This window comes from Nelumbo lutea, chromosome 6 (assembly GCF_056320005.1).
Source record: "Nelumbo lutea isolate HS-2025 chromosome 6, American lotus-T2T, whole genome shotgun sequence".
Lineage (NCBI taxonomy): Eukaryota > Viridiplantae > Streptophyta > Magnoliopsida > Proteales > Nelumbonaceae > Nelumbo > Nelumbo lutea.
The window spans coordinates 14232052-14257059 of record NC_142689.1 but is presented as its reverse complement, the minus strand read 5'-3'; the positions used below and the strand labels follow the sequence as shown (position 1 = coordinate 14257059).

Genomic DNA, 25008 nt, shown 5'->3' with positions numbered 1-25008 from the left:
CAGTAGGGGGGCCCACACGACATCTCATCAGGGGTCCACTTACCTTGCCACTCTAGCCAACTCGCCGCCAGCTGTTTTATCCCTCATCCCTTATCTTATCTTCTTAGTAAGAGTTCGGTTCGCCACTGGAGGTAGGAGTTGTGTTACCATTAGAAGTAGGTAATTTATTTAGAAGTAGAAGTTTGAGTTTGAAAGGGATTACCCTAGCCTAGCCGAATCCAACAAGGAACCCCCTTTTGTAATCTCCTATTTAAGGAGCTATGAGTTGAAATAAAGGCATTTAGTTTTCCAGTCAAGAGAAGAGTGAGGAGAATTCGGGTAGTCTCTTGGACAAATCACCCATTCGGTTTTCCACAATAGGGTCTGCACGCAAGGGAAGGCGCAAGGGGAAGCAAGAGGTTCTCCCCGTGGACCGACCCGTGACGAGATCCTACGCCCGGGCCCATAACACAAGTCCTGAGGGTTCAGCAACAGGAGCAACGACAGGATCCGCAGACAAGGTAGAAGCTGGAGGAGGGGCCGGTGTCGTTCGACGTGTATACACTTGCCGAATTGGTGGTCATTCAGTAGGGATCTGTACTGGATGAGGTGACGAGTCAACTCCAACAGGAACACCCAGAACGGGATCACTGACCGGAAGAGGAAGATGAAGTAAAGGTGGAGACGAAGATGCTTCAGTTTATGAGAAGAAGGGAACAAACTCAAAAAAGGTGACATCAGGACAGACATAACACTTCCGAGTAATGGGATTGTAACACGTGTACCCTTTTTGAGTCCGAAAGTAGCCAAGAAAGACACACTTAATGGAGCGTGCATCCAACTTGTCTATTCCAGGACTCAGATTGTGAACAAAGCACACACAACCAAAGATACGAGGTGTTAATGGAAAGAGAGACAAGGTGGGGAACAAGATAGAGAAGGGAGACCAACCATGAAGAATAAAGGAGGGCATCCGATTAATGAGGAAACACGCAGTAAGTACAACATCACTCCAAAACCGTTTAGGAACACTCATATGATGAAGAATAGACCGAGCTGTTTCAAGGAGATGACGGTTCTTCCGTTCAGCCACCTCATTTTGTTGAGGAGTGGATGCACATGAAGTTTGATGAATGATGCCATGCTGTTCTAAATACTGTTGAAAGGAAGTAAGAAAATATTCACGACCATTATCTAAATGAAGAACTTTGATTGGAATACCAAATTGTGTACGTATTTCAGCATGGAATTTTTGAAAAATGGAAAATAATTCACTCCTTTCTTTCATTAAATAAATCCATGTCATTCTTGAACAATCATCAATAGAAGTGACAAAATACTTGTAACCATTATTAGACTCTATTTTGATCGGGCCCCAAACGTCTGAATGAACCAAAGCAAAAGGACTCTAGGACTAAAGGAAACACGACGATGTTTCCCAAACTGACACGACTCACACTGTAACACTGACAAATGACTCAAAGACGGAACTAGTATCTCGAGTGCCTTGAGAGAAGGATGTCCCAGTCAACAATGCCACTGTAGAGGAGTGGGTGAAGTCTGAAGTGCAACTGACGATCCCCCACAGTCAAGATAATACAATCCACCAGCTTCATGCCCCTCACCAATCTTCTTCCCCATCCTGAGATCCTGAAAAACACAAGAGGAAGGGAAAAAAGTAACAGAACAGTTAAGGGTCTTGGTTAATTTACTAACAGACATAAGATTGAATGGAAACTTAGGGACATATAGAACAAATGATAAAGAAAGATGTTAGAATGCTCGAGTCAGGGGTATTTTGGTCATTCTGGTGTATCTTATTGAAAGTAAAATGTTTATTGTATTTGAGTTTAAGTTATGTGTCCCATCTTCTATGAGGGACAAAATTGTCTTTCTTGTAACTCAAGTTTTTCATGAATAAAAGTCAAGTGGGTCGGCTAGGAGAGGTACTTTTGTACATCCTCTCTTCTAGTCTGGCCGAATACTTTTCTCCTCTCCTTCTTCTTCTTTCTCTTTTCTTTCTTCTTTCTTTTTCTCTACTTTGACCTAGAAACAACTAGGGTTTATTCACAAAGAGAACCCATGTCAACATTGCCAACACCACAGATGGGAGAGGAGGAACCATTGGCAAGGGTAACAGTTTGAGATGTGGAAGTTTCAGAGAAAGAAGAGAACACACCTGGAGTCCCGGTCATGTGATTAGAGGCTCCAGAGTCAATAATCCAAGGAGGGGTTTTAGATGACAGGCAAGCTATACCTGAGTGGGCAAGAGTAGCAGTAGTGTGCTGTGAAGTGGACTGAAGGAACCGCTCATACTCATCACGCGGTACACTCACCATCTCCCTTCTGGAAACAAATGTAGATGTGAAAGGAGTTAGGTCTGCCTGTTGATTATCACTGACATCAATCCCACCAGCAATAGCATGATTGGCCCATTCAGAGGGAGGGCGGCCATGGAGATCATAACAGAAATTTACCGAATGTCCTTCCCTGCCACAGTGGGTACACTTCCTTGTAGAGCTGCCTTTTTCTTTGCCACGGCCTCCCCTTGAGTCACGACCACCACCACGGCCAAATATGGAACCACCACGACCTCCTTGGGAGGCATGTCCTCCCCCTTTCGTACCATGTCCACCTCCTCTGGCTGTCACAAAAGCGGATCTATCAGATTGTGTGAGATTCTTTGTCTGTTCCAAAGAAAACCTGCGAAGCCGAGCAAACACTTCCTCAAGTGTAGGAAGGGTAGAGCCCCCCAATATTTGGGCCCTAACTGGTTCATACTCTGATTTCAACCCCACTAAGAACTTTGTGACATCTAGTTGTTCCCTCTGTTGTTGCTGAACCTTAACATCTGGAGTGAGAGGATGATAGACATTGAGTTCATTTCTGAGGTTCTTCATACTGGCCAGAATATAGCTTCTTGTCATGTTCCCATATGTCCTTGTTGCAGACCAAAGTACTCCTGATAGAGCTGATATACCCTTGTAGTATTATCTTGCCCAGAATATAGCTTCTTGTCATGTTCCCATATGTCCTTAGCTGTATCTAAGAACATGAAGTTGGCACTTATTTTGGGTTCCATACTGTTCCATAGCCATGTCATGATTTGATTATCATCCTGTTCCCAATCATCAAACCCTGGAGAGTCAGCCGGTGGTTTATCTTCTTTCACATGCTTCACTTTTCTCTTTGCCTTGAGAAAAACTTCCACTGACTTGGCCCATGGAACATAGTTCTCACCATTCAGTTTAATTGATGTCATTTGTACACCTAGATAGTCAGAGGAAACCACTACACTAGGTTTCTGATCACTACAGCTATCTCCCATTGCTGCCATGATACTCTTTCAATGCTGCCTCTAATCTGAATTCCCAATCACCAACTAAGTGCTGCTGTCAAGAGTTTGATGGTCCAGAACCTACAGCAGTCCCTAAACACAATGATAGATACACGCGCCTTTGTTCTTATCCACACCACTACTGATTTCACAAAAAACACAGACTACACCGACATTAATTCAGCACTTATTAATCACATGCAAGCTCTCTTACAACTACTCAACAGAGTTTGTGCATCACAAGCACCACCACACAGCCATAGCTGTCACACACAATACAGACCTGCTTTAACGCTTTTAAGAGGGCACCACAAGACCAACAAGAACTCAACTAGTACCATTGCATTACACCTTGCACCATTCGGCCACCTACAGTAGCCCCTACACCATTCGGCCACCAGCAGCAGCCCTTACACCATTTGGTCACTGTAAACACAGCCTGTTCTTGGAATTTTTCCAAGAACCAGGGCAACAACCAACCTAGTTCTCTAGGTTCTGATCAGTCCTCTCAAGTTCTTGAAGATTTTCAACCCAGAAATACCAACAACACAAAGAGAAGAGATAACCAACCTTCGTTTGAGAGCTTCATCCAACCATTCACTGCTGAAGTTGTTTTCTTAGGAAAGGAGGTTCTGCGCACCAGAAAAAAAAAGAAGAGCTGAGATGTTTCAGGCCTGGGCCGAACCACTTTTCTCCATTGACAGCCCAGAGAAGAAAAGGAGAGAACTGAAGCACGAACTGAAGCAGGTCACGAACCTGGCTCTGATACCATGTTTCTACTGTTGCTACAGTAGTCCGAACCAGTAAGGAGAAGAAGAAAGAGAAGGAGAAGAAGAAGAAGAGGAGAAGAAGAAGAAGATGAAAGACCTGCCGAACCTGATAGCTAAACCCTATCAGTCGACCTCTTAATAGTGATTAGGCTCTAATTAAATGTACACGGACTAAACTGCCCCTACTTAAGTATGGGACAGAGAACCTCTAATAAGACTGCCACATAAGCTCATAACTTAACCAAGGTGAGTTGACTAATCTACCCTTATTCGGCTAACTCTAACATTTACTTATTACTATATAAAGTGAATAATAACTTATGCTTCAATACATTCAGAAGAACTACATAAAGTGGACCTATTATCTTTCCTTTCTACTAATAATACCACGTGCAATGCATGTGCCTTCCTGCTTGTTAACTACAAAGAGAAAAGTAGAGGGTGGTGCAATAAAAAAAATACAGAAAGTGACTTATATTTTTATACAGAAAATGTGGCCCAGTAAATGGGCATAATCTCAGTCTTTGAAGTATAGCTGGTAGCTTAGCTCTTTTATAGTTTTCAACACCAATTGGTCCTGAGAAGGCTAATATGACCTCTGTATGGTTTCTGAATACTCCACCAATGCCCGACTCCCCTGGGTTTCCACAACAACAACCTTTAATATTCATTTTAGTTGTTGTCTAATGGAGAATACCTGCATCATGTTGGGTCAGTTGCACCTTGCATGCAAATGATGATGAAGCCACTGCTCTGGATATCATCTGTGGAAAAGCAGGAGGATTCTCCTTTTGTTTTAACCCAATGAATGACTGTATGGCAGCTTCTATTTCTCTTATGTTGCCATTGAGCCATTATTTTTGGCTCAGTACCTATGCTTTTAATGAAGAAAAAAAATAATTTTTTGGTAATCTAATAAGTAATAAATAATAAAATAATTCAATATGTACGATATGCCAGCAACCCTACAGGCTAGCTGGCAGCCCCTTTCCCTTTAACACATGGATCTAAATCTGTTTCTAGTACATCAGGAACACCCCACTGGTCCCCATAACAATTCCCCTCTGTTCACCCCTTGCTTGGCCATAGCATCAACCAAGGTGTTAGCTGACCTACGTACCCAATTGGCTTTAATAGTTATGTCCCTATTATAGTACTTTGATATTTCACATGATGTTTCTACATTGCCAAAGAATTGTTTCCATATTTTTGACCCATCTGATTACAACATTAAAGTCACTTTCCACTTCTAGGTTACTATTGACATTCATTAGTTATTTACTTAGCTCAGTTCTCTGTACACTAAAATACTTCACTGTAATAAAACCTAATAGAAACTGTTAGATATTGCCCTAGTTCAGATAAATGTAGTAAAATAAATATGTTTGGTATTAAGTAGGTATCATTTGAATACTTTCTTTGAGAGGATGGTAGCATTTTCTCCAATTAAAGATATTTTGGAATTTGGACAGACCAATCATTCAATTTGTAGGCAAGTTTTACCTTTTTAAAAGAGAAAATATGGTCATATCTGAGCTCAAGTATTAGACCTAATACTTTTAAGGGTTGCCCACTGTCTGAAATCTATGGAGCTGTTCTCAGATTTCCCTGTGGATGAATTGTTAAGAAATTGGAAAGAGATAGCTGCTTCTGCTCTGTGTAAGAGGACTCTTAGTCCCTCTTGGTCCCCTCCTCCCTCTGGATTTATAAAACTGAATTTTGATGGCAGTAGCTTAAGGAATCTAGGGCCTCCTGGGATTGGGGGAGTATTCAGGAATTAGGAAGGGATTGTTATTGCTATGTTCTGAGGCCCTATTGGAGAAGGAGACTCTCTTAGGGCTGAGATCCTTGCAGCTCTGGAAGGAATCCAAAGAGCAAGGGAACTAAATATCAGACGTTTGGTCCTGGAAGGTGACTCAAAGGTGGTGATTAGTTGGCTGAAGGAAGAGGACAGTGGTTTGTGGAGCTATAACAATGAACAGAAAAAATTCATTTGGCTGTGTTGGGACATTGAGATACAATAAAGCTGGGTGAAGAGGACTGCTAACTCATTTGCAGATGGGCTGGCCAAGCAAGGGGTGAATAGGGAGTCTATCTTTTGGGCTAATTTTAACTTTCTTTCATTGTATTCTGTTGATGGGGAGTTAAGACATTTTACCTCCCCCTATTGTATCTAAAGTTTCACAAATCTTCACAGCATTAATAAAGTTTTTTGTTACTGGTAAAAAAAAAATCTGAGCTCAAGTAAGACAAATTCAACCATGCAATTATATCCACAATTTTATTGGTTTTGTGTTGTTAATTCTATTCTTTAAGCCTTAATATGTCCTTTTTTATTTATATATTTTTTGGCTCTTTTGGGGGATTTCTTTGGTTCCTTGTTTCTTAATTTGGACAGAGTCACAAAGAAATTTGATTTGTTTGTAAGCAATTTCTATTGTATCCAAAATGTATGGTACCTAAAAGGAGTTTAACCAACCAGCATCCCCAGTGAATTTGAGTAAGATATCTTTTGAATGGTTATTAATTTGTTAGGTACCATACCTTTTGGGTACCATAGTGGAACTCTTTGTTTTTATCCACAAAGTTTTAATTCCAAAAACATCAATATCTATGCCTATATCCAATTATCCATATGTGACTATATAGATAGATAAAGTACTGGAAGGTTTTAGAGTCTCTTCTTACTAGGTATTTTATGCCATTTCTTTATATACAATGTTGAATTTCTTCAAATTTGTCAAATACTTGGCTCTGACTCATCTTTGGTTTTTTTGGTGCTTTGGTATGCTGGATTGCGAAATTGTCTGTATACGTTTGCAGTGTAAGCTGGAAATTTCTGTCTTGTCTTGTCCTTATTTTGCTGCTTGAACAGAAATCTTTTAATTTAACTTTTCTTCATGCAGGCTTGCTGGTCTTGCTTTATTGTTTTCAGCCAGCATTCTACTGCAAATCCTGGTATATTTCTAATTTTTATAATTAGTTTGGACTTAGAGATTTGTTGAATTTAATGTCATAAAAAGTAATGGGTTTTAAATCTTTATCTGTTATCGTACGTATCATATGGTAGGTTTATCCCTCATATCCTGTGGTTCACTTTGCAATCCTTGACATGTATTGATGTATATGAGTGTAGAGCTTTGTTATCTGTAGTTAAATGATAGCCAGATGCCTTATATTTGAGAAGAGATGTTTCTGAGAAGTTAAAAAGTAATCATAAATTCATAATAGTAATTCTAAGAAAATGTAAAAGTAGGAACTGATATATTTTCTCTCCCTTGTAGACACACATATATAAGAGGGAGGGCGAGAAACCCTCACCAAAAATACAAAAAGTGTGCCTATATCAATATGCACAGGTCATTTAAGCTAGCTGGCAGCCCCACAAAAAGATTCAAGCAACCAGCCCAACTCTGAATAGCCCAGTCCACCTTGCCAATAGCTACTTCTACTGCCTCTGATTTAGATCCAAAGATTCTCTGAATCTGTTCTTTCCATACCACACACAAATATTTGGGGATTGAGCGTGTCCATACTCCATGGTTGATTGTGTTGCGGTAAACATGTACATACATTAGTGGTGATGCCCTTTGAAAAATCACTAAATACATTGTGGAACTGATCAATGAAGTGGTTTTTTAATTTAAAGATTTCTCTTAACTGTTTCAACTAAACTCAACTTTATTGGTGGAGGGGAATTGGATTCTGTCTGAAATTGTCTATTTTGTGTATTTTGTGGAGTTATCAGTTCTTTTTATTTTATGCTTTTTTTCCTGATTGATAAAGGTTTAACTAAATGACCTCTTAGATGTTAGTTACAAGAAAAACCACCTAGTGTTTTTAAAGAAGCACCTACCTGTTGAAGCTTTTGCTTAGATGGTAGTGGAGAAAGCTTTCCAGATTTTTACCGTGCCTTCTATATGGTATTTCTTTTTTATCCTTCCACCTCTAATGAGTTCAGCTCTTGAAAATTGGCATATATCTCTATCTATCTATATATCTCTATATGTATAGGACACACTTCAACAATCCATTCAGATTTCTTCCTATTGATTTTGCTTCTAGAAATTGAAATGTCTAAGGAACCTCTTTTTATATACACAGTTAATGAATGACAACCTTGCAATCCTTCTCTACAATCAAATCTTTCCAATTGTTCAAGGCTGCTGACTTTAGTCCATGAATGAGAGTCAAAAGTTAAGCTCTCAATGAAACCATTTGGAGGCTAATGTGGAGGAGCACTATGGCTGTAGTGATATGGACTATTTGGGAGGAAAGAAATACTCATATATTTGAGGATTAAGGGAGAAGCTTGGAGGCTATCATTGAAATCATTACAGTAAGAGTGGCACATTGGGTGAAAACCTTGGACCTCTTCTTAGACTTTATAATTGATGGTATTTTGAGAAACTGGGGTGCAGTTACCAGAGCTTCATCAAGAAAGGTACAAGTGACAAAGAATTGGATACCACTGAAAAGAGGTTTCTTGAAGCTAAACTTTCATAGAAGCAGCTTTGGAAACCCAGGACCATTGGGTATAGGAGTCTTCATAAGGGAGGAGAATGGAGGCATTCTTTCAATGTTTTCAGGACCAATAAGAGAAGGTAATTCAATAAAAGCAGAACTAATGGCAGCAGTGGATGGGGTGCAAAAGGCAAAGAAGATAGGGGTGGAGAGACTTGTAGCTGAAGGGGATTTCAAAACAGTGATAAGATGGTTGTGTAAGGAGAGTCAGGAGATGTGGTGATACAGAAATGAGATCAAGCAATTCAGATGGCTAATGAGGAACATGCAGTTAAAATATGCTGGGAGCAAATTCTTTGGCAAATGCTTTAGCCAAGCAAGGGGGCAGCTGTTTTGGGCCCAACCGTAAAGCAAAAATGGGCAGGGGTGACTAATGTTTGTTTTTGGGAACTGAATTGTTGTATTTAAGAAGATAAAGGGGCTATATTTGTGTATACTAATGGTGTGGTTAGCCAGGGTTAACTACCAGTCTTTGGGATCTTAGCTCAGATATTTTTTTGAGAAATGGCGATATTATATTACCATTTTCTTTTAATAAATTATTCCTGTTGCCTATCAAAAAAAAGTTATCTTGCCCAACTGACCCTGAAAAACCAAATTAAGTATTGCATCTATCACCTCTCCCTCTCATTTCTCCTCTTATTTGCGATTCATTTGATTGCTTAGGCTGGACCCATCAGTATTAAGTTTAATTCTGCCCAAATCAGGAGCCCTCCATTCCACTAATCTGTGCTGATTCCTAACAGAGAAACCATCCATTATCTGCCACCCTCTTAACAGATAATCAGTTATGATTCCCTTGGATATTTCTCAAATAATCTAGCATTACTCTCACCCTGTATCATGCTTACCCCTTCCAAGACCCCTGATGGCTGGGATCAACATTGGGTAATGTCCTTTTTTAACTCTTACTTGCAGCCTTTGTGCAATGCCCTTAATACCTCACTCTTTTTTTTTTTTAACAACTAATATTTCAAGTCTTTTTGTATGACAAGTCACTAGATTTGCGGTTAAGAAATCAAAGATGTTTGATGGTGCTGTCTAAGATGTCCAGGGTCACACTCTTGAGACATACAAGGGGACAAACACTCAGTTTTGTATTACTGTTGGAGCCTTCACATGTGTTCATTACTTGAAGTTTTGCCTCCAAACAGATACTTTGACTTCTGGTGGAGAAGGACCTTCCAAATGGCTTTCCCTGGGTGGAAATGAGTCTGGGAATTGGTTTGGTAGAGTATTTTAAAGAAGGATGCAGAAGAGATACTAGGATTCAGAGTATGCACTCTCTAATCTTATCCAAAAAGAGAAGGAAATAAACCATAGATTGTTTAATGGACTTACAATTTCATTAGATTCAGAATCTCTTAATCCCCTTCAGGCCTTCACCACCCTAGGTTCCAAGTGTTAGACAGTTTTGTATGCCCTTAGCTTCAATCAGAATGATGTACACTATGCGTTTATTGTAAATGAATAAAAGTACATATTTGATTCATGTTCCCTTGGTATGTTTCTATGTAATACCCTTAAACTGGACACTTAATGAGACTCATGTTAGTTTATAATGTTCACAGCCAGTGGGTCGGTCTGGGGAGACCTATCCTGATAAGGCTGACACTGTTGTGCCACCAAGTCGGTTGGGGTGGCCTGTCTCAACTGCCAGGGTGAGACCCTAGGTGCATACAGTGCAAGATTAATTGAATCTTTGAACTGGACCAAATTTCCAGTATTGCCCTGGACCTTGGAGATTGATGGGCAAAACTGGAAAGTTACACCCGACCCCTAGACTCGATTATGATACTGCACTAGGTGTCGGATTGGGCTATCTTTGACGTACCAATCAGTGAGATCCTTAGCGGGGGTCAAAACCTGGGTATGCTGGGAGAGTCTGAGAATTCATCTGAGTGGGTGATCATAGTGACAGGATCAGCCCCTTTGTCGGACAAAGGTAATGATCGGGGATGCACTCTCACTGATGGAAACCAAAACTGTCGGCAGCTGATTTCAATCGTTGGGATTTGTTTTGCAAAGTATATTTTATATGAGATATAAAAGTATATATACATTATGGTTTCTAAAATGTTTGCAAAAGGTTTTAATTCCCGGGATCCATATAAGTAGAGAGTGCAACACTGTTCCTTGCAGCCGAGGGAGAGGTCTTCTCTTGTCGGGCAGTGTATGATCATTATGGGCTGAGAGGTTAAGTGTAAGACCATTGAGGATAATACCTGATGGGCTAATCTTGCATCTGCCCACAGTCCCCGGGTATTACAAGGTGGCTTGGCCCAGGGACCACTTAGGGTAAGTGTTGGGCCCATAGAGCTCATCTGATGGGTTTCAGGGGGTGCACTGTTCATAACAGTGTATTCGGTCAGGCCTTGTAACAAAGGCTAGGCTGAACCCATGTGGATGATGTGTAGATCAATGCTTGGGTCCCACGCCATACAAGGAAGCCCAACTGGGCAGCAGTTAGGAAGGTTAAGTGAGCATCCATTTCGAACTGGACTTATTTAACCCTATCCACTCAGAGAGTCCAGATCTGAATATGATTCAGATCTAGAAACCTCCTAATGAGATTAGGAGAAGGCTGATCTAATTTGTAGATAAGATAAGGGTTTATCCTTATCACCTAAAGAAAGGTCTGATCCAAATATGATTTGGATCAGCAACTCCTAATTGGATTAGGAGCTGATTTCTTAGGGTTACAAAAGGAGGGGGTGGCAGCCTTTAGAAAAAAGAGATAATCAGATCTTCTTCAGAGCTGAAATTACAGAAGAAAGATTTCTGCAATCCCTGCAAAGATCATTCTTGCCGCCTCCTTCCTGCAGCTGCTAGACATCCAGTTCGATCTCCAGTTGTGGGAGAAGTCAAGATTCGATCTTGACATCAGTTCTTTGAGAAAGAATTGATAGGAAGCTGTGCTCACGTGCCATCCTGTTGTTTCTTGCGAGGGACAAAATTCTTGGAGAAGAATACTGTTGATTCTACTCTATCCTGCACTGCGCCATCTTCAGTGGGAGCAGTCTTTGGATCCTTCATTGGGTGTGAACACCTTCGTTGGGGGATACTATTTCTCCGTATTAGGTATAATCCTCTCCTACTCCTTTTGGTTCAGATCTGGTTCAGTTTATGGTTCAAGAATGATCCTTGAAAATATGCTTTTCTAAATAGGGAATGCGATTCCCAGTTGAAGGGAGAGAAAAATTTTTGAAATTTGCCCCTTTATTCTGCAAGTTTTGGGTGTCCATACGCGGATCTCTCATCCCTTCACCAAGAGAGGCCTCCATTGTCATGATATATTATCTCAACAATAGTTTTTTTTAATGGGTGAAGACAAATGATTAAAAGACTCTTTTGCCCATGATTATTCCTAAAATTTTCAAAACAATGTTATAGCCTACTTAGGTTTTTGTCATTCATGATGGAGCCTTTCAAGCACTTTGACCTGCTCAGGTGTGTGATGGGCATATTTTCTGTTGCCCATTCCAGCTTTATCATCCTTGTGCCATAACAACCATCATAACTTCCGCAATTAATGGAGCAAAAAAAAAAAAACTTCACAATTAGAGGTGTGATTAAATAGCAGAATCACTAGTTGAAGTGTTCAATCAGCAAGAGTTGACACTGTGAGACCAGAGGAAGCAACTCTCAACCACTTTCAAGATTCAAATAATCAGCAAGCACGAGGTGTGGTTGGAAGTTTAAGCTCCACTGGCATGGATACGAAGCAACTCTCAAACTTCAAGTCTTCTTCTCTAACAATCTCAAAGCACTCAAGCAAAGGGAAAATAAATAAGAAATTTTATTGGTGTTCCCCAAACTAAAATGTCTTTGTTCTTCAATCACTATGAGGTAGCAGTGAATACAAGAAAAAAATATATCTTTTGAGAGCGGAGCATTAGACCACCTTAAACACACCCCTCCCTAGTCCTCAGCATTTCACAAGCGTGTTAAACTCTGAAGCTTTTATATCCACTGAAGAAGTTGAGACTTGCAGGCTCAAGCCTAAAATAGTAGAATACATTATCCTCTTCCTCTTTCAAACCTCTGGAGCAAAGTCAAGGGAAGCATTCCATCTTAATCTTTCTCTCTCTCTCTCTCTCTCTCACACACACACACACACACACCTTGTTTTGCCTTCTTCTGACATGTTGACAATTTGAATGTGTTGATCCTCTGATTCCCTTCATAACCCCAGCACTGAGCCAAACTTGGTTGTCCCCACAAAATGCATTTGCAAACACTACTTGATTCCATCATACAAAATTCAAATGCATTGTTCCTCTGATTCCCTTGATAACTTGCACTCTGATGCATAGGTCAAGCTGAGACCTGGTCATGGCTGTTCTCGACTAATTTGTATTGAGAGAGGAGCTTTGTAAAAGGGAGAACTTGGTTTTTAAAAAGATTATCACATGATGTCACATGCAAACAGAATGTGATGAACCACTAACAGAGGGCTAGTAATTATTCTGGTTCTATGGTTTTGTCTCAACTAATAATTGGGTTGGGCCTGATATTTTGAACCAATTAAAACCTGAACTAATCTACAATTAATAATATACAAAGTTCTCCTGGTTTTCTTGTAATTTTTGTAAGATTTTATGTCCAAAAGGTTAAATTTCATAATTACATTACCCTTTCTCAAAAAAAAAAAAAACAATTCATAGACACTATATGAGATAATTTTAGTTAAAAACACTATATAAGATAATTCATAGACCCTTTATCAAAAATAAAGTTTTAAGTTGTTATTATCATAGGTAATTATAGATGTCAAGTATAATTGGGCCTAATCAGGTCAGATCCAATTTCCCTGATTAATAATTGGTTTGGGACTGGTACACCTGGTCCTGAACCATTACCCGGCCCATTGACATCTCTACCCACCAAGGGTACTTCAATTCATTTTAGAAACCAGAGGGGAGGCTTCAGTATTTTGAAGGGATGAGAGATCCATCGTATGGACGCCCAAATCTTACGGAATAAAGGGGCGGATTTCAAAAATTTTTCTCTCCCTTTCAACTGGGAATCACATTCCCTATTTAGAAAATCATATTTTCAAGGATCAATCTTGAACCATAAACTGAACCAGATCTGAACCAAAAGGAGTAGGAGAGGATTATACCTGATACGGAGAAAAAGTATCTCCCAACGAAGGTGTTCATGCCCAAGGAAGGATCCAAAGACTGCTCCCACTGAAGATGGCGCAGTGCGGGATGGAGCAGAATCAATAGTATTCTTCTCCAAGAATTGTCCTTTGCAAGAAACAGTAGGATGGCACGTGAACACAGCTTTTTATCAATTCTTTCTCAAAGAACTGATGTCAAATCGAATCTTGACTTCTCCCACAACTGGAGATCGAACTGGATGTCTGGCGGCTGCAGGAAGGAGGCGGCAAGAAAGATCTTTGCAGGGATTGCAGAAATCTTTCTTCTGTGATTTCAGCTCTGAAGAGGATCTGATTATGTTATTCTTCTAAAGGCTGCCGCCCCCTCCTGCTTTGTAACCCTAAAAGATCAGCTCCTAATCCAATTAGGAGTTGCTGATCCAAATCATATTTGGATCAGACCTCTCTTTAGGTGATAAGGATAAACCCTTATCTTATCTACAGATTAGATCAGCCTTCTCCTAATCTCATTAGGAGGTTTCTAGATCTGAATCATATTCAGATCTGGACTCTCTGAGTGGATAGGGTTAAGACCCTATCCTATCTGCTGATCCATCTCAGAATTCGCCCATATTTAACTTATTAAATAAGTCCAGTTCGAAATGGGCTTTAGGCCTATTAAAACCTTCTTAACTGCTGCCCAGTTGGGCTTCCTTGTATGGCGTGGGACCCAAGCATTGATCTACACATCAGCCACATGGGTTCGGCCCAACCTTTGTTACAAGGCCTGGCCGAATACACTGTTATGGACAGTGCACCCCCTGAAACCCATCAAATGGGCTCTATGGGCCTAACACTTACCCTAAGTGGTCTCTGGGCCTAGCCACCTTGTAACACCCAGGGACTGTGGGCAGATGCAAGATTAGCCCATCAGGTATTATCCTCAATGGTCTTATACTTAACCTCTCAGCCCATAATGATCAAACAGTGCCCGACAAGAGAAGACCTCTCATTCGGCTGCAAGGAACAGTGTTGCACTCTCTACTTATATGGATCCCGGGAATTAAAACCTTTTTGCCAACATTTTAGAAACCATAATATATATACTTTTATATCTCATATAAAATATACTTTGCAAAACAAATCTCAACGATTGAAATCGGCTGCCGATAGCTTTGGTTTCCATCAGTGAGAGTGCATCCCCGATCATTACCTTTGTTCGACAAAGGGGCTGATCCTGCCACTATGATCACCCACTCGATGAATTCTCAGACTGTCCTAACATACCTAGGTTTTGACCCCCGCTAAGGATCTCACTGATTGGTACGTCAAAGATAGCCCAATCCGACACCTAGTGCAGTATCATAATCGAGTCTAGGGGTCGGGTGTAACTTTCCAGTTTTGCCCATCAATCTCCAAGGTCCAGGGCAATACTGGAAATCTGGTCTAGTTCAAAGATTCAATTAATCCTACACTGTATTTGCTTAGGGTCTCACTCTGGCAGCTGCGACAGGCCACCCCAACCGACTTGGTGGCACAATAGTGTCAGCCTTATCAGGATAGGTCTCCCCAGACCGACCCACTGGCTGTGAACATTCTAAACTAACACGAGTCTCATTAAGTGTCCAGTTTAAGGGTATTACACAGAAACATACCAAGGGAACATGAATCAAATATGCACTTTTATTCATTTACAATAAACTCATAAAGTACATCATTCTGATTGATGCTAAGGGCATACAAAACTGTCCAACATATTTAACCCTGTTTTCTATTGGCTGATAAGTTGTAAATTGTGGGGGTAGGTTCAACTGAAAGGGGAATCTTCCAACCAAAGATCTTCCTAAAATTTTTCCCTTGAACCCAATAAAGGGTCATATGATTTTTGGTCTTACACATTTTTTCCTTTGTTTCTTTTATATGCAATGATGAAAGGTTTCTTTGAGCTTTTTGTTCTCTCTTTTTTTGGGAGATTGCTGAATTCCCAAGTATAAGCCAAATGGCTAGATTCTCTAATTTTCACTTGGATTCCCTAATGGGGTGTATGTGCCTTTTGAGTTTAAGCCTCTAATCACTATTACTTTTACCTTTCAAAAAAAAAAAAAAAAAGAAAAAAAAACTTCAAACTCAGGTAAAACATACATGTACTCACATTTAGCTTGCCAGTCAAATACTTCAAAAGGGTACCCTTTCCATGCTAGATATTTATTTTTTGGGTAAATTACAAAGACCCCCCTGTACTTTAGGGTTTGTGACAAAGACCCCCTGTACTTTGTTTTGCGACAAAGACCCCCTGTACTATGATCGTGAGACAAAGACCCCCTTCCCCGTTAATTCGACTAATGGAAAATGTCATTTTACGAAAATAACCTCCATAACTCGTGAAAATGCCTAAAACCCTAAACACTTCTTGAAACCCAGTCGAAACCCTTTGTGTAATCCATCCTAGTGTCCTTTGTTGGAGATTGCACCAATGCCTCACCAAATGTAGAGGAAAGTGATTGTCATCGTCGCCAAAAAAGATCTTGTTGCCGTCGTCGGAGAAGAAGATCGCCGTTGCCGGAGAAGAAGAGATATTTTCGTCGTCATCGGAGAAGATCGCCATTGCCAAAGAAGAAGATATATTTTTGCTGTCGACGAAGAAGAAGGCCTCTTTTCGTTGTCGCATGGGTAGAAATCTTATTTTTTCGTTGTCTCTAGTCAAGTGAAGGTTTATTGTTTGTAAACCTTGGAGAAATCTTATTCATGGAGATATTCAACTCAACCAGGTTTGAAAGCTTACCGATTCCATCACTGAGCGACCCAGAGAGTATGTTTTTTTGAAGGTACAACCGGCTCAACTTTTGTAGTGTAAATAAATCATTGGGCAAACTCCCAAAAAGATAATTCGAGCTGAGACTGAGATTCTGCAGAGAAGCACAATTTTACCGAAACCTGCGAGAATACTTCCATTGAAATATTTCATGGAGAGATCGATGGATTGAATTTGAGTGGCTGTCTTACAGATACCTGTGGCAATGTCACCCTTCAATGAATTCCCACACAGGTCGAGAAGGTTGAGGGAGGGTAGATCAATATCAACCAGCATCAAGCCATACAAGTCATTATAACTTAAGTCTAGCTCCCGTAAACTCTTTAAATGGAACAATTTGGGCAGAAGAGTATCTCTGAGCAAATTGTTAGAAAGATTCAGAGACTGCAGCTGATCCAAACCAGCCAAGTCCTCGGATAATTTACCTTTCAATCTTCTATTCCCAAGATTCACTTTTACTATCCTTTCTTCAGAACTCGTTGAACTCCTCACCTCCTCGCACCGAACGCCAACCCAGCCACAACAATCACTCCTAATATTGATCACTCATCGAAGTAGGAGATTGCGATTGAAACTCATGAGGAAGAAATCCCTTGCTACTGTAACTAGGAACTTGGTCAAGAAGAAGCTTGGTCACAAAGGAGAAATCCCTTATTGGAAGGGAGAAACTGATTGCAAGAAAGGTGAGATCGTGAGAAAACATATAACTCAAAAGAGGGTTAAAAGTGTCCGAAATGTTATTATAAGGGTAGTATGGGGATTAAACAAAATTGTAATGGCAGATTTTGGACGGAATGCTAACGGAAGGGGGTCTTTGTCACAAAACAAAGTACAGGGGGGTCTTTGTCACAGACCCCATAGTACAAGGGGGTCTTTGTAATTTACCCTTATTTTTTTGGTGTAGGTGCCATGTTTGATATCTTGTTTATGTGCCATGCCTGGGTAACATAGGTTCACTAAATCCAAGGGTTGATGGCTTTTCTATGCAGAGAGGAACTAACCTCATAGACAAACTCCAAGAGTTGCAAAAGCTAAAACTTTCTTCATTAGTTCATTCAGAAATTTCTGGAGAGAGAATAGCTGTTGTAGAGGGGAAATGTTCTTTCTTAGAAGAAAGAAACCTAAAACCTAAATTGCTGCATGAGCACTAAAAGAAGGTAATTGAAGAATCAAAATACTTTCCCTGCTTTATTTTGCAATATTCTCTTTGTAGTCTCTCCTAAGTTGGATGTGCATGAGTAAGCTTGTTAGTAGGCTTATTTTAGAGGATCACTATCCTTAAGTATGGCATTAGCCCCAAAAGAGAGGGCTTCAATCTGAGAACAAAATCTGAGCTGACAAATGGAGACTGGCTTGCTGTCTTGGGGTGGACCTTGGGCCACCCTGCATCATGGTTTTTCCTTTATTTATTGTTACGTTTTGGGTAAACATACAAGGGAATTCCACTATTTTTTTTTGAAAGGTAAGATAAAATTTTATTAAAAAGAGAAGCAAATAGTACAACAGCTTCCTAGCCACACTGAGATTAGCTAGGAAAACAAATCAGCTTACAGACTCCATAGAGACAAGGACCTTAACATCCAGGCACATTCAGGTGCTTAAACTCAGACTTTACAGAAATCCAAGACATCAATTTATTGACTGCACACTGCACTAGGTCATCTGAACTTTTCAACTTGTTACAGAAAATTCTATTGTTTCTTTCAGTCCAAAGCACTAGGTCCAACTAGGACTCCAAATCTGCTTACTATGGAAATCAGTTTAGCCAGAACCGCTGAGCTTTGAAGCCAAGGATTTAACTGAGAAACACCCATCCTCACTCCACTTCCAAAGCCATTCATCCTATAGATGTTTTTTTTTTTCTCTTTTAAAACCTATTATTTATTTATTCACAAATGGAGGCTATGCATTATGATAGCAGTTTTTGGACATGGTGTCATCATTGAATCAATAATAATTAAAATTCAAAATCCAAGTAAAGACTAAAAAAACAAAACTTCTTTATAGAATTTACCCATCTTTTCACTCTTATTTTCATGGACTTTATTTTATGGCAGGCTTGTGCGATTTACAGCAACTGGTGGCCATTGTTAACTGGTGAGTGATGGATAACACAGATTAGTCAGTCTTCTTTCAAGGATGGTTGATGTAGTCTCCATTCTTCTTGCAGCTCTTATGTATGTTCTGGTACCTATGCCCTGTTTATTCTTCGGCGGTGGCTCCACTCATTTCTTAACTAGTCGGGATGGTGGGGGGTGAGTATTTTCTTAACTAAAAAATTGGACTTATTGAGATATGCTTATTCCTATCTTCTGCTTTTAAGTCTTATCAACTAATATTATTGGACTATATATTCTCAAACACTTGGTAATTATTTTACAGCTATAGAGATGTTTCAACAGAGAAGATATTTTATGCTGTTTTCCTGTATTATCCAGAACCTAAAATAATTTTCTGATGCTGAGACATGTCAGTAGTTAAAATCCATTCTCTGCCCATTATTGGACCTATAAGAACTGAGGATGGCTTTGCATTGACAGGTTGTTTTCTAATACCACCTTTTAATATCAAATATTACACGGTCATCAATCATCATCCTTTTTTTCTACTTTTTTCCCATCAAATTTAAATTAGGTGGGAATTAGATTTATTTAGTTCAACTAAATATTTTCCTTTTCAGTGATTAATATAACGTAAACATAATTTGAACTTTTGTGATTATTTTCAGGCAGTGGTTGGTTTATCCACTGGATAAAATCTGGGTTTACTTTCAAAGGGATCGAATCATTACTGCTGTGTAGTCACTTTTTATTCTTGGCGCCACTAGGGCCTTTAGCATCTATTTCAATATGGAAATATGTGAAGCAACAATCATCAAATGCCTTCATTGTGCCAATTTGGAAATATGTGAAGCAACAATCATCAAATGCCTTCTCAAGAGCACTAACTTGAGCTTCGGAGTGTCCCAACCGGGTTCCTCCCCGGAAGTCTCCAGTTCCTTCCTTGTTTCAGGCAACTTCAGTTCTGTCGGAGGCGAGATAACCAACGACTAGGACTTGACCAGATCGCGCATCATCATTTGGCGCCGTTTGTGGGAAGACTTCAAAAAGCCTCCCCTAACCTTTAACTCTCTCTCTCTCTCTCTCAAAGAAACCTTAGCTTCTATGGCTTCTCCCAGCAGCAGTAGGCACAACGCCGACTTGAGTGCTGTAGGGGAACACCCCCAGCCCGCTACTGTGTGCATAGGACAGTTCATCGTTCCCCTATCAACAGACGGAATCCTTAGCCTCAACGCACCAAGCATGGTGGCACCTGTGAACGTTCCCCTTCCCCTCCCTGTCGAGACAACCTTTGCCGAATCAGCTGCTGTCCCTCTGGCGACTAGCCAAAATCAGTTTGATGACTTGATGCAGTGCATGCGGGCGATGCAAGCCCAAATGCAGCAGTTCTAGCAACATCAGCTCCATCAGCAGCAAGTACTGCACCACATTTCTCAGTATCACTATCAACAGCAGTTCCCCCAACTGCCTTTGAACCAACCACAACTCCCACCTCGGCACCCTGCTCCGGAGCTGGCCAAACCCTCCCTTCAGGGCGGGTGCCCTCATCGAGGAGGAGCCTCCCGACTCCAGGACCCTTCCAAGAGCCAGGCCTCATCCCCGGGTAGGAGGGAAAGACTAATCACCCGCTTCGCAGCTCGCCAGCGGATCGGGAACCTCCTTGCCAGTCAAGTCAGCACCTTGGCACTCTAAGTTCGAGCTCCCGCTCATAGGGAACCAGTTCGGCGTCCTAGCAGCGGACTACCAGCAATCCGGGCCAATCAACCTCAGCAACACCGAGGCAAGTAGCGTCAACACTAGGCCCTCTTAAGCAGCAACGAAGACGTCGGCGAAGTCGCCGAACTACCACTTGCATCTTGCCCGAGCTCCGAGGTAAAGAAGAAGCAAGCTTGGACGAGGTAAAAGTTGCCCCTATTCTTTCAGTCCCTTCCCCCCTGTCATCAGAACTCCTTGCAGTCTCCATGCCCAAGGATTTCAAACTTCCTCCTCTAGACAAGTATGACGGGTCTTTTGACCCCAATGACCATGTCGATGCTTTCCAATCCCAAATGCACCTGGCAAGGGCCAACGAGTCTTGTATGTGTGTGGCATTCATTACAACCTTCAGGGGAGTAGCCCGCACCTGGTACAGGAACCTAGCCCTCGGGTCGATAAGAAGCTGGACCCAGTTCGTGCAGGTCTTCACCGCACACTTTGTTACCAGCAAGCGGTGCCCCCGCATCGAGGAGAGCCTCCTCGGAATAGTCCAGAAGGAAGGAGAGTCCATCCGGAGCTATATCAAGCGGTTCAATGACGCATGCTTGCAGATACCGCGCCTGGACACCGCGGTACAGCTCGCGGCAGCTAAGAGGGGCATGACACACAAGGAGTTTAGGTGGCACATGGTAGTCAACCAGCCCGCGGCCGTAGTGGAGTTCCTTAAGCTCGTGGACAAATTCATAAGAACAGAGGAGGAGATCAACCAAAGGATCGAAGGCAGGATCGAGAAGAGGAAGAGGGAAGGCAAGCCCTCCAACTTAGATGACAGGAGAAAGAGAGACCTAGCTCGGGGGCTGAAGCCAAGTCAGCCATTTCGAGCTCCCTTAGCAGGTTGGGCGGATTACACACCCTTAAACGCGAAGCGGGCGGAGATCTTAATGATGATCAAAGACGCCCCGTATGTGAAGTGGCCACCTCGTCTGAAGGGAAACCTGAACGAGAGGAATAAAAACTTATACTGCAGCTTCCATAGGGACCACGGTCATAGCACTGAGCATTGTAATAATCTCCGCGACGAGATAGAGGAGCTTATCCGTCACGGATACCTACGAAATTTTATACAACAACAACAACAACAACAACAACAACAACAAATAATAATAATAATAATAATAATAATAATAATAATAATAATAATAATAATAATAATAATAATAATAGTAATAAGACAGGTCGACAGGGAGAGCACAACGGAGATGCTCCCGAGTCCAGCAGCCAATCGGCCAAACCACAGAAGCAGCCCTCGGAGGAAAGACTAGTTCGGGGAACAATCCACATGATCGTTGGAGGATCAACCGTAGCAGGATGCACCTGGGCAGTAGCTCAGGCATCAACCCGGGAGGCCGCCAGAGAAGAACGAAATCCCCCAAAGCGGCCTAGGACGGAAGACCCCATATTCTTCGTCGAAGACGATGCGCATGAGGTCCACTACCCCCACGATGACGCACTTGTCATAAAGATGAAGATCAACGACTTTGAAGTCCGGCGGGTACTCATTGACTCTGGCAGTTCGGCAGAGAAGACTCGGTCACGATTTCTTGGTGGTCGCGACCCCCTGCTGGTCGCGACTTGAAGCCCGCGAACACCCTGCTGGTCGGCTTCAGCAGAGAAGAGGTCAGACCCCTGGGAAAGGTCACAGTACCTGTGGAAGTCGGCATGTGGCCTATAGCACGATAAGACTCGGTCACAATTTCTTGGTGGTCGCGACCCCCTCCCCCTATAGTAGGTCGGCCGATCACCCACACTTTAAAAGCAGTGGTGTCCACTTACTATTTGGCCATGAAGTTCCCAACGGACTTCGGCATCGGGGTAGTGCGGGGCGACCAGCTCGAGTCCCGCAAGTGCTACATTGCCGCCCTCAAGGGAAATGCCAAAGTAACTAGCGACCTCGAACTGGAGCGACCTACGGAACAGAACGAGGAGCAAGCTGCACCAACAGAGGAAACTGTTCCCGTCACTGTCTCGACAGAGGACCCCGCCAAATTACTTCAGGTCGGAGCATCCCTTGAAGAACCCCTGCGATCTGAACTGGTACGCTTCTCACTCAGTAACTTAGATGTTTTTGCTTGGTCCGCGTCAGAAATGCCCGACATAGACCTTATGCTCATAACTCACAAGCTCAATATTGACCCTGTAGTTAGACCCATTAGACAGAAGAAACGCAACTTAGCCCCAGAACGCTGGAGGGCGGTCGATGAGGAGGTCGAGAAGCTCCTCGAAGCAGACTTCATAACGGAAGTTCATTACCTGAGCTGGGTAGCCAACCTAGTTTTGGTAAAAAAGGCAAATGGCAAGTGGCGCATGTGCGTCGACTACACTGACCTGAACCGAGCTTGCCCGAAAAATTGCTTCCCCCTCCCCAGGATCGACCGCCTAGTGGACGCGACTTCGGGACACGAGTTGCTAAGCTTCTTGGATGCCTACCCGGGCTACAACCAAATCAGGATGGACCAGTCTGACGAGGAAAAACCACCTTCATAACCGAGTTCGGCCTGTACTGCTACAAGGTTATGCCCTTTGGACTGAAAAATGCTGGGGCGACCTTTCAAAGGCTCGTGAATAAGCTGTTTCAGCCCTTAACTGGCACGGAGATAGAATGTTATGTAGACGACATGGTTGCCAAGACAGTTTTCCCATGAATTAATACAAGACTTGCATTCCGTCTTTCAAATCCTGCATCAATTTAGCATGAAACTAAACCCAAACAAGTGTGTCTTTGGTGTCACCTCGGGTAAGTTCCTAGGGTACATCGTCAACCGGCGCGGTATTGAGGCCAATCTGGACAAAATAAAGGCCATCCTAGATATGAGACAACCTCGAAAAGTAAAAGAGGTTTCGAGACTAAACGGCAGGATAGCCACTCTGAGTCGTTTCATGTCTAAGTCAGCAGACCGTGGCCATACGACACGGTCGTATGACCCGACCCCTTGGCCATACGACACGTGGAAGCAACCAAGAGTGACCTGGCAGAAGCGCCAGCTCGGCACGATAGCGGGCCCACAACCCGAGCTTTGAGAAAAGAAGTCCCAAGCTCCCCCAAAGGGGGAACCTACAACTTGAGCTCCGAGTTGAAGATTCCCGAGCTCCCCAAGGAGGAACCCGAGCTCTCCCTTCGAGGTCTTGAGCCTTACAAAAAGCACAAAAGGCAAAGACCCGAACTGCCCACCCAAAGGTAGTTCGAGCCACACTTCTATCCCAGCTCAAGACTTCACCTCGCACACCACTTCGGCTTCAAGTTGTTTGACTGAACCATACCTAACACCTAGGAAGTCCGTACGCGGAGGCGACGCACCTGGCTAATTAGGGGTCCAACACATGATAGCCGCCCTCCAACGGCCACCTACCACCGCCATCTCAGATGTGGCAGGGATGGCCCTAGCAAGTGGCAGTGGAGGTTATGACACCTGAAATGACCTCTGATCTGGTAGAGAAAGTGACCCGATCTGGCAGAGAAAGTGACCCGATCTGTCAGAGGTAATGATACCCGAACTGACAGGGGTTCGGGAGTAAGTATACAAGGTGACTATAAAGGCCCCCATCTCATAGGGAAGAATGTATGTGATATTTTGTGCTTTCTAGTCTTGGAATCCATTGTTTCCTCTTGCCTTCTCAAGAGCACTAACTTGAGCTTCAGAGTGTCCCAACCGGGTTCCTCTCCGGAAGTCTCCAGTTCCTTGTTTCAGGCAACTTCAGCTCTGTCGGAGGCGAGATAACCAGCGACTAGGACTTGACCGGATCGCGCATCATCACTTCTTATATGATTCTATTCTTCTTTACAGAACTTATTTTTTGATAGTTTTTTCAGAAGCCTACTTACCCTTTCTTTTTTGACGTTTCTAGTTTTCTTATACTCTGTTAGTGTTAGATGATTGAAAACCCAGAAATTAGTGTTGTTACCAAGGCCAAGAAACAAGAAAACATAGCTGATGGTTGCTTTTTATTTTGCAGCTGGTTGGATGCTGCCAAATTCCTGACCGGGGCATCTGCTGTTGGGAGTATCGCAATTCCTGCTATCCTTCGGCATGCTAATCTTATAGAGACTGGGGCAATGTTCATCGAGTTCATATCATTCTTCATTCTTGTCTGCACTGTCATGTGTTTTCATTATGCTAACCTTGAAGATGATTGGTGATACAACTTGCCATCAAGAACAGCCGAATCTCTTTGCCATTAATCAGTGGGCACAGTTGTAAATGATATGAAATTTGGCACTATCATGGATTGGGTGGGGGAAGGGGAAATGATCAAAAAGAAAAAAAAAGGGAAAAGAATTCCCACTATGTGAAGTTAGTATTTGGTTACTAACAAATGCTTCTGTGGTCCAAGGTATGTAATGGCAGATGTCTAGGGTTAAAGTTGACAGATTATAACAATTATCTTACCTTTTACACTATTCTGTGATGTTATATATGGAGTTTGTTTTTGATTCTTTAATTAGATTTTGAGCAGCAGTAGATCTACAAGCAAATGGATCAAAATATTAGATGGGTTTTATGGAAAGATGACTACATTCAAATGGCAGCAAAATAAAAAGGATATTTTATGATCCAACTTTTAACAGGTAACTTTTTTTTTTTTTTTCATTTAATACTATATAATTAGCACCTCGTATTTAATATGGGACCATTCTGATGTATTCTGTTTTACACACGTTATCTATA

The 25008-nt window shown here is 42.0% G+C and overlaps 1 protein-coding gene across 1 annotated transcript in view; it reads left to right on the top strand.

Moving 5' to 3' along the window:
* Positions 1-24781, top strand: part of LOC148847499 (Vacuolar protein sorting 55 (VPS55) family protein) — a 35105-nt gene extending 10324 nt beyond the window's left edge. The window contains exons 2-5 of the mRNA XM_088949337.1: positions 6993-7044; positions 18587-18626; positions 18700-18784; positions 24296-24781. Coding sequence (XP_088805463.1) covers positions 18705-18784; positions 24296-24479 — 264 coding nt within the window. The 5' untranslated portion in view covers positions 6993-7044; positions 18587-18626; positions 18700-18704 and the 3' untranslated portion in view covers positions 24480-24781. The remainder of the gene's footprint in view (positions 1-6992; positions 7045-18586; positions 18627-18699; positions 18785-24295) is intronic.
* The last annotated feature ends 227 nt before the right edge of the window (positions 24782-25008 follow it).